Below are 12,214 nucleotides of genomic sequence, written 5' to 3' on the forward strand. Positions count from 1 at the left end.
AAATATAAGCTTGGTCAACAAACATATAAATGTATCAGATATTAGGAACAACTACTATTTTCACCAATATCAATGTAACTCATCAAAATTCACTACTGGTGCAAGATTTTACACAGATCAACACAAACACAAAAACAAACAGACTAATGTGTGCCAAGCCGATGATGGTACAGAGCAGCACGAGGCAGCTCTGGGTACTGGCTGTTAGATGTCACACAAAGGAAGTCTTTGGCTGCAGATAAAGAACAGTAAAGAGGCTTTTGATCAGAGCGTGTGCTGTCATTGAGGGACATTCAGTGTCATCTCTCTCCCTCTCTCCCTCGCTGCTGGCAGCACCTTTTCAGAACTGATACTGCTAGGTATACGAGCTCAGGCTTTGAGAGAGCAAGAGAAAGAGAGAGGCAGGTGGACTGACTCCACCGCCAGTTCTATCTGCAGGAGCGCTATGTCTGTGAGCTGAATGCTAATGAGAGATGAGAGACTCTTGTGACCCCCAAATCAAAACACTCACCTACAGCAGACTGCACTGAGACAGCACCACCCAGCCCACCTCAGCAGCAGACACACAGTCTGAGTGAAAAACTGCACTGCATCATGGCAGGGCTTTAAAAGAAGTAATTGGCTTCAGAATAAGATGTGGGCTAGTAGGTTAAAAATATTTTTCATTTTTCACACAGCTATCTTTCTGCTGAGCTCTAGTTGTTAAAATAACTCAAAATCACATCAAATTAAAATATTAATTTAAATTCCTTAACTTGGATGAGCTTATTTTTTTGAAATATACTTGGTTGTAGTTTGTTCTCTTTTCTTTTACATGTGGGAACATATAGGTTTGATCATTTTGGATTATTTATTTCTTGTAAAACTGATTAATTAAAAAAAGAACTTAAAGAATTTAAAAAAGCAAAATGTCATAAAAAAAAACATTATGCTATTTTTAATAATAGTAAAGCACTACTGATATAATATTCAGGGCTTCTTTACTTTTTTACTTGTTTATTTACGTATGCTGCAGAACTGTATAAAAGTTGTATAAAAGCACAGAACAATGTGTTAATATTATCATCATCATCAATAACATTACAGTGCCTGTAACCACATCACAGCCATGATGTCATTTGTGATAACGCATGTTCCTCTAACTGCAGTTAATTGCGGGGCTGGCTAACTAGTCTCTTTTAGAAATGGCTGTTTTCTGATAATGTGTTTGACAAATCAATAGTCTGCACCACTTCTAGCTCTACTCATATATTCTAGCTCTTGGTATCCCTGAAAAAACACAGGTACTCAGGTGCAGTATGGTTCACTTGGAAATGACAACAAAGTAAGCAGATTATAGATCTGTAAGTGTACTGTACTGGAAAAACCACAAGTTATTTATTCATGCTTCTTACATTTTTAATACAAAATATGTAACAGCTGCTTTAAGAAAAACAGAGTGCTGCACGGGGAAATCTGCTGGCTAGGAAGGAACTTTGTAGATTTTCTTTTCCTCATTGACTCAGATGCACTGCCAGCCAGTAACTATGCGTGTTTTGGAGCTGCAGTGATTGCGATTGAGAGTCTCCTACACTGTGCTACACAGCCTCCGCCCTGTTTGCTCACAGGCCTGTAACAAAGCCTCCTGCTGCCTGCTAGGGAAGCGAATGTTTTAAAGAGATAAACTCCCCCCAGTTTGCATAACAAAAGGAGCGTGAGCGTTGTTCAGCTTGCGCACATCCCACGAGCCTTAATGTGCTGCAGTCAAACGAACCCAGAGCCGGGTGAACTGAATTAAGATGGATTCTGATGCAACCATAGACCAAAGTTAGGACACAAAATAGGCTTGGCAAAATAAGCATTTTCAATACCACAGTCAAACACAACAATATGTTTTGTACAACATTCTTTCTATGTCACCTCAAGCTAAGTCCTTGGGTGGATGTGGTGCTGTTTGGACACTATCAGAGAAGAGCTACAGTGGGGCAAAAAAGTATTTAGTCAGCCACTGATTGTGCAAGTTCTCCTATTTAGAAAGATGAGCGAGGTCTGTAATTTTCATCATAGGTACACTTCAACTAAGAGACAAAATGAGAAAAAAAATCCAGGAAATCACATTGTAGGATTTTTAAAGAATTTATTTGTAAATTATGGTGGAAAATAATTATTTGGTCACCCACAAACAAGCAAGATTTCTGGCTCTCACAGACTTGTTACTTCTTTAAGAAGCTCTTCTGTCCTCCACTCGTTACCTGTATTAATGGCACCTGTTTGACCTCGTTATCTGTATAAAAGACACCTGTCCACAGCCTCAAACAGTCAGACTCCAAACTCAACCACGGCCAAGACCAAAGAGCTGTCGAAGGACACCAGGAAGAAAATTGTAGACCTGCACCAGGCTGGGAAGAGTCAATCTACAATAGACAAGCAGGTTGGTGTGAATAAATCAACTGTGGGAGCAATTGTACGAAATGAAAGACATACAAGACCACTGATAATCTCCCTCGATCTGGGGTCCATGCAAGATGATCATGAGAACGGTGAACAAAAATCCCAGAACTACATGGAGGGAGCTGATGAATGACCTGCAGAGAGCTGGGACCAAAGTAACAAAGGCTACCCTCAGTAACACACTATGCCAAGAGGGACTCAAATCCTGCAGTGCCAGGTGTGTCCCCCTGCTTAAGCCAGTACATGTTTGCCAGAGAGCATATGGATGATCAAGAAGAGGATTGGGAGAATATCATGTGGTTATATGAAACCAAAATAGAACTTTTTGGTAAAAACTCAACTCGTCGTTTTTGGAGGAAGAAGAATGCCGAGTTGCATCCCAAGAACACCATACCTACTGTGAAGCATGGGGGTGGAAACATCTTGCTTTGGGGCTGTTTATCTGCAAAAGGGACATGACGACTGATCCGTGTTAAGGGAAGAATGAACGAGGCCTTGTATCATGAGATTTTAAGCCAAAACCTCCTTCCATCAGTGAGAGCATTGAAGATGGAACGTGGCTGGGTCTTCCAACACGACAATGATCCCAAACACACCGCTCGGGCAACAAAGGAGTGGCTCCGTAAAAAGAATTTCAAGGTTCTAGAATGGCTTAGCCAGTCTCCTCAACCCCACAGAAAATTTCTGGAGGGAATTGAAAGTCCGTGTTGCCCAGCGACAGCCCCACAACATCACTGCTCTAGAGGAGATCTGCAGGAGGAATGGGCCAAAATACCAGCTACAGTGTGTGCAAACCTGGTGAAAACTTACAGGAAATGTTTGACCTCTGTCATTGCCAACAAAGGTTATGTTACAAAGTATTGAGTTGAACTTTTGTTATTTACCAAATACTTATTTTCCACCATAATTTACAAATAAATTATTTAAAAATCCTACAATGTGATTTCCTGGATTTTTTCTTTCTCATATTGTCTCTCATAGTTGAAGTGTACCTATGATGAAAATTACAGACCTCTCTCACGTTGCTTGCCATCCAAGCAACATCTTTTTCAGGGACATCCTGCTTATTTCAGCAAGACAATGCCAAGCCACATTCTGCACATGTTACAACAGCGTGGCTTCATAGTAAAAGAGTGCGGGTACTAGACTGGCCTGCCTGCAGTCCAGACCTGTCTCCCATTGAAAATTTGTGGCACATTATGAAGTACAAAATTCGACAACGGAGACCCCGGACTGTTGAGCAACTGAAGTTGTACATCAAGCAAGAATGGGAAAGAATTCCATCTACAAAGCTTCAATAATTAGTGTCCTCAGTTCCCAAACGCTTATTGAGTGTTGTTAAAATGAAAGGTGATGTAACACAGTAGTAAACATGCCCCTGTCCCAACTTCTTTGGAACATGTTGCAGGCAGGGTGAATATTTGCAAAAAACAATAAAGTTTATCTGTTTGAACATTAAATATTTTGTCTTTGTAGTATATTCAATTGAAAATAGGTTGAAAAGGATTTGCAAATCATCGTATTCTGTTTTACACAATGTCCCGACTTCATTGTAATTGGGGTTGTACATTGACTAAGACCCAACCCCTATAGCAACTGGCCCATGCCTACAACTCAGGGTTTTAGCAGTATCTGTGAAATTCTTATCAATAAAGTGCCTATAATTATTGGTGTTTTAGGTCACAGCATCACTGGGATTCAAAAGCTTGGAGCATAAAATTCAAATCTAATGGCTGGTTATCAGAATTTACAGCCCTTAAATGCAGTAGCATGATCGACTATAATATTCTCAGATCTGTCAAGCGCTAATGTTGACCTCAGTTCAGCATAAATGTAGTAATTTATGATCAGCCTCTTCTAAACACTAAGAATATTTCGAAAGGCATGCAGATAAGTAGTCCTTCTCCTGTACACTCCATTCAGCTCAAGATCTTTACTGTCCTCTGTCCAGATTCAGAGACAGTATAGGGCTAGCCTATATCTAATCTGACTTTTAAATGAAGAACTGCTGTTGATGAAGGAAGTTACCCAAGGCTCCTGTCATACTATTTAAATGTCATTGCATAATTGCATATTTACATTTGTATATTTGTATTACATAGTTAACCACATAATGAATTACACTGATGTGTTTATATTCTGTACTAGCAGGTGGGGTCTACACTTCCAAAGAGAATTAAAAGATATGTGGTTTGGGTTATTAATACTAAGGCAATATTCCAGTAACCACAGCAAAATTAGGGCTCATAACAGTATTCCCAGTATTCCCATTACCTACAAGCACAAACAATGATCTCCTTGATTATGAATCTATCAGTACAAAACAACTGAGTTGATATAGACAGATCTACATACTGCTGACATATACATTTTGCACCTTTGCATCGGTTTACACCCACATCCCACCTGATGCATACACCCTGTATATTTAGGATAATGCACATTTGATTATTCCCTTTAACTTTCGAGGTTGTGTTTTTGTATTTATCACATCATTTTATTTTACCATTTGTGTTCTAAGTGGTCTTATTCACTAACGTAGGTACAGATTCCACAAAGACAAACTTCTAGTGCATGCAAGTTTACTTGGCCAACGCAATGATCCTGACACTGATGAAGTGCCAAGTCTTACCACCCAGATTCAGATCTTCATTCTTAACCAGAGGACAACCATTTAAAGGAACAGCAAAGCTAGGATGAGATCGGTTTATTGCTTAGTCTGAGCCACAAACACTGTTCTATTCAATCTGATTTATATATTGTGCCCCATTGTTCCAGTTTTTGTGCATAAAACACAAAAACCACTATAAAATGGTCTGTCTTTACGGCCACTTTACCAAACTCGATTTTCTCTGAAGTGCTTGAAGGAATCAGGACCAATGTGCTTTATGTGAGAAGAAAAAGATCAAGACTGATGTGCTTCAGAACATGAAGCGTCTTGAGAGCAGAAGAGAGAGCACTGACCTTTCATTTTCAAGGTCTGCATAGGATACACATGCTAAGTGGCAGCATGACCTTTCCTCCCTCAGCCACAAGCAAAAGCCCCCACTACCATGGCACCAGCCAGTATAAGCCTAATCTAGACTCCAGCAGGCTCTTTCTCTTGGCTGGCTGCATGATAACTGAAGACAGCCTCAGGTGAGAAACATAACCACAGTACCTTTCTACATTACATGGAAAGTCTTCTGCAGTTGCATGAGCATGTGCATGTTAGCAATGAGTGTAGCTGAAACACCTGAATTCAAAAATCAGAAGGGGTGTCCTTATTTTGGCCATATACTGTGGATAGATCAATCAATAGATGGATAAAGCAAGTGCCATTTTTGACCTATAACAAAAGATGAACAAAGACAGGAAATTATCTGAAAAGGAAATCACAAAGTGAGAACACCTCAGATTGAATGAGCTTCCACTGGAGGGTTTAGGGACATTGCCTATTTATCTGCTATAGAGGTAACATTTACATTAAACTTTTGATAGATATTATAGAAGCCACGTTAAGTTCTGCTGAAGATCCAAAAGGTGTACAGGTGCAATGGCAGATAAAGAAGCTTACTGCACCTGTTTGAGCTACTGCCATGAGTCCAGCTAACGGCCATCTGCTAACATAATTCATATCACAGACGCCTGTACTTGCTTCTTTTTACAGAGAGCTGCTGAAACTGAGAGAACATTGAATCTAAATGGTTAAACCTTATAGCCCTAACAGACAGATTTCAGCTACATTAATCACATTACTTTGTGTTAGCAGCATAGCAAATGCAATGTTGTTTACATTCAGACAATGTGCACTGTCTTTGAACTGGGACACCTGGCAAATGCTATGTTGACAAGTTTGGACGGGAGCTGTTCAATCTCAGTTTCAGAGTGCCCTATTCTGACTGTGTTATCTTCAGTTCAGTCTGTGTGGACATGCAGATTAACGTGCTGCTTTGTATGGACATTATAAGAATTCTGACATGAGAAATGTGCTTAATGTGTCCAGCCGTTTCTGACTTGCCCAGCTGATCTTTAGTACCCTCTGTTGTAGGGGCATCCTAACAAAGCATAAAAGCCAGTCCTCAGATAAGTTCGCAGAACTGCCACCAACAATGTAAGTCAGCCTGAGCTAAGCTCTTCTTTACACCTGAAACTGTTGTACAACATACCCATTTGCTTATTAACTTATTTTCAAACCAGAAAAAGGAGAATATCTGTGGGCGCCAGGGGCAAACAGGACAGGACATCGCCACAAACTAATATAAAGGCACAGAGGTGGGCAATATGGCCAAATGTCATATCAAGATACTTTTATTAGTATTTTTACAACACACAATTTCATGACAATTTTGTCATGAAATATTAGTTTTTTCTGACATCTGATGTGCATACAATGTAAGCCCACATTTTAAAAATACTACCAAAATCTATGAATTCAGTTATTTGCATTCAATATTTTCAGTGGTGGACAGTAACTAAGTAAATGTAATTCGTTACTGTACTTAAGTTGTTTTTTCGTGTATCTGTACTGAAGTTTTTCCATTCTGGGTGACTTTTTACTTTCATGCCACCACATTTCAAAGTCAAATATCTGACTTTTTACTCCACTACATTATTCAATATCTGTTGTTCCTTTTGGTTTCTGTTTGTATAAAAACATAACATGTCAAAACAAAAGAAGTACAAAGCAAGAACACCAATCGGGGCACAGCGGTCACTTTCTTCTGAGTTAGTTTTGACATGTTGGTCTTACCGACCCAGTGCAAGCACACAGTTCAACATCAGTGCAGCAGCGTAAAAATACATATGTCTACCTAAATGATGGAACTAACCTAACTTTGTGTAAATAGACCACAATATAGAAATATGTACACATATGCAGTCGTGACTGGCATGTTTCCTTTTTTCTGAATTCATACAAACACTTTCATTTTATAGTAAATTAGTTTTGGTAAATTTATGTTTATGAACATAGACCTACAGATCAATACAGTAAAGGAAGCTCATTGGTGATCCTGAGTTTAAAGACCGTTTTTATTCAACTTGTAACTAATTTACAAAGTAATCTTAAATTGAAACTTTGCTTGTTTGTAAAAAGTGCTTTCAGAGCCACCCAGTTCTACCTGATGGAAACTGTTTACCTTCAGTGTTTTGTGTCTCACAATCACATCATTTTAATAGTGATCAGTGTCAGACTAACTAATGACATTCTATTAAAAGACTGGTTTACCAAGAGAGACACTGGAGTATTTTCACCTAAACTGAGTTCATGAAACGAGTCTTATTACAAAAATGATAACAGGACATCAGAGCCATAATTAATCTTTTAGTACTTTTATTTTCGATACTTAAGTACATTTGAAGGCAAATACTTTTCTACTTTTACTCAAGTTGAGGTCAAGAGTAAGGACTTCTACTTTCACTGGAGTGATATTTTACCTTGGGTATCTCTACTTTAACTCAAGTACATGATTTGTGTACTTCGTCCACCACTGAGCTGCACCACATGCAAACAAACAGGACTAAAGCTGCTCTGTTTTCAATCAACTGGGACATGTTATATGGTATGCTCAGCAAAGCGTTCTGTGACATATTGTGATGTAATTTATCGTGATACCGATAAATATCGTCATAACACCCATCATTCCATTCTCCATTCACATGTGATCTAATTAGAACACTTAGCTTTTAGGGGTGCTGCCTCTTAAAGGCCAGAACAACAATGAGACAGACATAAACAAACACAGACGTTTGGCTGGTGCGTCATACCCCTGTTGGATTGCTGAAGGATTCTAGAACGTCCTATTCCCCATTCTCACTTCAGCTCTCTGTCTAAACACTGAAACCGAAGTAAGTGACAGCATCAGAACGTCCGTGTTTGTCTCGCCTTTAGCTTTGGGGACAGTTGACACTGAGCTAACGCTACGCAGCTGACTTAGAACACAGGTACGCAAGCTAGAACGCTCAGAACAGGATTCTACGCACCAGCCTAATGTACACATCATAGCTTTATTTCAGAGCTTATAAGTGTACATTGGTAATAGTGCAAGTGTGGTGTCTATAGTGCACGTGTGTGTATATTTAGAATCGGCGTTTATAGATTTTTTTTTCTTCTTATATATATGTTTTGTATTTAAACCCTACAAGGGGGCTACGCACCTAAGATTTTCACTCACCTGTGTAAATGTGATGTGGCAATAAACGTGATTTGATTTTGTTGTTGCGGTTAGAAGAGGCGGGCGCTTATTGGAACGCAGCCTGAGTCAAGTTCGCTTCTGACTAGCAGCCTAGCTAAAGTGCTAGCCTAGACTAAACTCTGCAGAAACAAGCTCAGCTGCAGCCCACCTTTCCGTTTCCATCGAAGGGGTCGGCGCTGCTGCTGCTGCTGTTCGCTCCAGAGCCGGAGGAGACGAGGACGCCCTGCTCCCAGTCCGGGAAAGGGTTGAGAAACGAGCGCTCCTCCATCTCCGACTCGGAGGCCGTGACCAGCTTTAGCCTCTTTGACATGTTCTCTCCCATTTCGACGGCGCCCCGTGGAGGCCAAACTTAAGCGTGCGGAGAAAACGCGTTTTTTTATTCTTCTTTCCAGTCGGTCCTGATGCTGTCCGGGGACGCAGTGCTCGGTATCAGCAGTCTGTAAAGGAGCAGTGCGTTACAGTGAAAACGGACAACAACTGACAACTCAGATCACTAACAGTGAAACAAACTCTGTGAAACTGCTCTCGGTCACAGCAGCGTTGACGCTGAATTCAGCCTCAGGCACTCGCTCCAAAAGAGGGAGGAAAAGTGAAATAACATTCTGTTTTAAACTAGTCTCATCTCAGAAACAGAGACGCGACAAAGAAAAGCGCTGTTTCGGCGTCGGTGTCAGCGCAGACAGTCACACAGGTCTCCCACAGCGAGCGGGCTGAACGGGGGACTCTCCTCACGCAGACGGGGCTCCTAACGCTGCTCAGCCTGAAGAGAAAGTGCGGTCTGCCTCACCGGTGAGCTCAGACAGTCTCCCATCTCCCCGCGTTCAGAGCACCAGGCGCGGCGGTGAAGGCGAAGCTCCATGCGGGCAGTCCGCTTAATAAACACACCGACCGGTCTGGCTGGTTTACAGTCACCGTCACCATAGAGCGCGCAGCCGAGCCTCAGGACCCGCGGAGACCACCAGAGAACACCTCAAACCCACCGTCGTCATTCCCCAGCGATCATTCACCAAACCTGCCATCTCTGCGCTCCGGACTGTGAGGCAGTCAGTCTTTCTGTGTGTGTGTGTGTGTGTGTGTGTGTGTGAGAGAGAGGGGGGGGGCGCTGGGGGTTTAACTTCACACTTCATCCACGGAGCAGCAGCGCAGAGAGCGAGGCCACCAGTCAAGAGGTTAACCACATCTCTCTCTGTCTCTCTCTCTCTGTCTCTCTGTCTCTCTCTCTCTCTCTCTGTCTCTCTGTCTCTCTCTCTGTCTCTCTCTCTCTCTGTCTCTCTGTCTCTCTCTCTCTCTGTCTATCTCTATCTATCTCTCTCTCTCTCTCTCTCTCTCTCTCTCTCTCTGTCTCTCTCTCTCTCTCTCTCTCTCTCTGTCTCTCTCTCTCTCTCTCTCTCTGTCTTTCTCTCTCTCTCTCTGTCTCTCTCTCTCTCTCTCTGTCTCTCTCTCTCTCTCTGTCTTTCTCTCTCTCTCTCTGTCTCTCTCTCTCTCTGTCTCTCTCTCTCTCTGTCTCTCTGTCTCTGTCTCTCTCTCTCTCTGTCTCTCTCTCTCTCTCTGTCTCTCTCTCTGTCTCTCTCTCTCTCTCTCTCTCTCTCTCTCTCTCTCTCTCTCTCTCTCTCTCTCTCTCTCTCTCTCTCTCTCAGCGAGGAAACAGATGGTGATTCCGGGTGTGATTTGCTACAGGCTCCGGATTATACAGCAAACAAATCCATCAACCAAACCCTCCTCCCTCTGTCATTTGTTCTTATTTTATCTTATTTTATTTTTTAACTGGACAGTTTTTTCTATTTTCTCGCCACACTGTCAGACATGAAGCAGCAGTGTAGTGTTTTAGTGAATAAAGTAAATTAATACCTTCCTTTCCATATGTATTCTATTTCAGCTGTTTGTCAAGTCTCTACATAATCAATTCAGATTCCACATAATTAACTTTTTTATTTTACTGCACATTTTTCCTTCTTCTTCTTCTTCTTCTTCTTCTTCTTCTTCTTCTTCTTCTTCTTCTCAGTATCTGGCAATAGCAGCATACTTCTGTCAGTCCTGCTACACAACCCTGCTTTGAAAAGATTAGACTTTTTTAGATATTTGGGCTCTTTCGGAGCTTCCAGGCTCTCATCTTTCCATTCCACCTGTCTACCTAGTCTGAGTGACCAGGTGGTGGACACACCATTGTGGCAGCAGATCCCCTCAGGGGACAGAGGGCTTCACCTGGAGCAGGCTCAGATAATTTAGGGCATACAGTTTGTATCCTGAGCTTAATCAGGGGTAATATATTGCAAGAAGTCCCGGACTGGAACCACTCATATATAGTGTGGCTTTAGTGGATTTCTTTGCCAGAGCCAACCCTGCACCATCTGTGCTTCTCCCTGTTGAATCTGCCAAGACCACTAGGCCTAGATGAGCTGGCACACAACTGGCCAGAGCAGATGCTTTAATGTTTTGGAAATGTTATGCAGAATTTTGACACTGCAAAAGATGATATATTGGTACGTGAAATCATCTTAAATTTAATTAGTACATCTAATATTCCTTGTTATGAGAATGTAGTAAGAAAAATATCACAAACCTATTTCCATATAATTTTTACTGCTAAGCAAAAATCAGAGAACACATTTTGTTTATTTAATTTCTGATCAAAACAACCACTAAGTTGTTCATTTTTCAGCATCAGGAAAACTGGCAATATATTTAACAGAAAATTGCACAGAGGCCTCATCAACCAAATTTCTAAATTTTCAGTATTTATTGTGTCGACATTTTGCAGAGTTTAAAGGAATCGCCAGGGATTTTTTCCACATCTGCAAATTGCGGTGTTGAGGTCTGGACTCTTTGTCACTTCTTTTTTTAGTGACAGCTTTTTGACAGCTACACATCCTTTCAGACACAGAGTGTTGAGCTGTCGTCTCACAGTGGAAAGATGGACAGAAACACCTGTAGATTTTCAGATCTGAAGTAAAAGTGGAGCTTTATTTTCTTCTTCTTCTTCTTCTTCTTCTTCTTATTATTATTATTATTATTATTATTTCTTTTCTTGTGCAATTTAATCTCATTAGAAATATCTCTGTACTGTAAAATCTGAACTGTTTTACATGAGTGCATTCACTTATAGGTCATTGAAATGACTTGGATTTAATGAGATTTAATGAAAGTTATTTAATGAGAAAATAATTAATTTGATAAATATGTGCAATATATCAAATTATTCAACAATACCTTTTATGTAAAACATGTTCATTGCATCCATATAAAATTCATTTTAGTTTCTTGTGAATGGTTGAGTTTACCATGTTATGAAAATATGTCATTGTTATAATAATGTTTATTTATTTGAGAAAATATAAGTGTAAACTCAAATTTAAGGACAACAGTTTCTAGGGGTGTTTAAGTAGATGCCTGTTTCATTTGAAATTGGTCTGAAAAGGCAGGTGACACAATCAGCAAATCAAATGACCAGTCCAGGTTTAATAACTGAACTAGGCAATTAAAACCTTCAATACCCCTTGTTATATTTAAGATATAAATTGAAAATGTATTTGCAGATATAAAAGCATAAAATACACAGACCAGTCTCACTGGCTATGTTTAGGTGTTTATTTGGTAAATCTCCTCAGAGT

At 40.5% G+C, this 12,214-nt stretch overlaps 1 protein-coding gene across 2 annotated transcripts in view; it reads right to left on the reverse strand.

The window, feature by feature from the left end:
- Positions 1-9,779, reverse strand: part of lancl2 (LanC lantibiotic synthetase component C-like 2 (bacterial)) — a 47,120-nt gene extending 37,341 nt beyond the window's left edge. Inside the window, exon 1 of one of the 2 annotated variants that reach the window (XM_017704184.2) lies at positions 8,755-9,779. In XM_017704184.2, coding sequence (XP_017559673.1) covers positions 8,755-8,928 — 174 coding nt within the window. In that variant the 5' untranslated portion in view covers positions 8,929-9,779. The other variant, XM_017704190.2, reaches the window with a different exon arrangement.
- Between the last annotated feature and the right edge of the window lie 2,435 nt (positions 9,780-12,214).

The sequence above is a fragment of the Pygocentrus nattereri genome, chromosome 3, assembly GCF_015220715.1.
Source record: "Pygocentrus nattereri isolate fPygNat1 chromosome 3, fPygNat1.pri, whole genome shotgun sequence".
Classification (NCBI taxonomy): domain Eukaryota; kingdom Metazoa; phylum Chordata; class Actinopteri; order Characiformes; family Serrasalmidae; genus Pygocentrus; species Pygocentrus nattereri.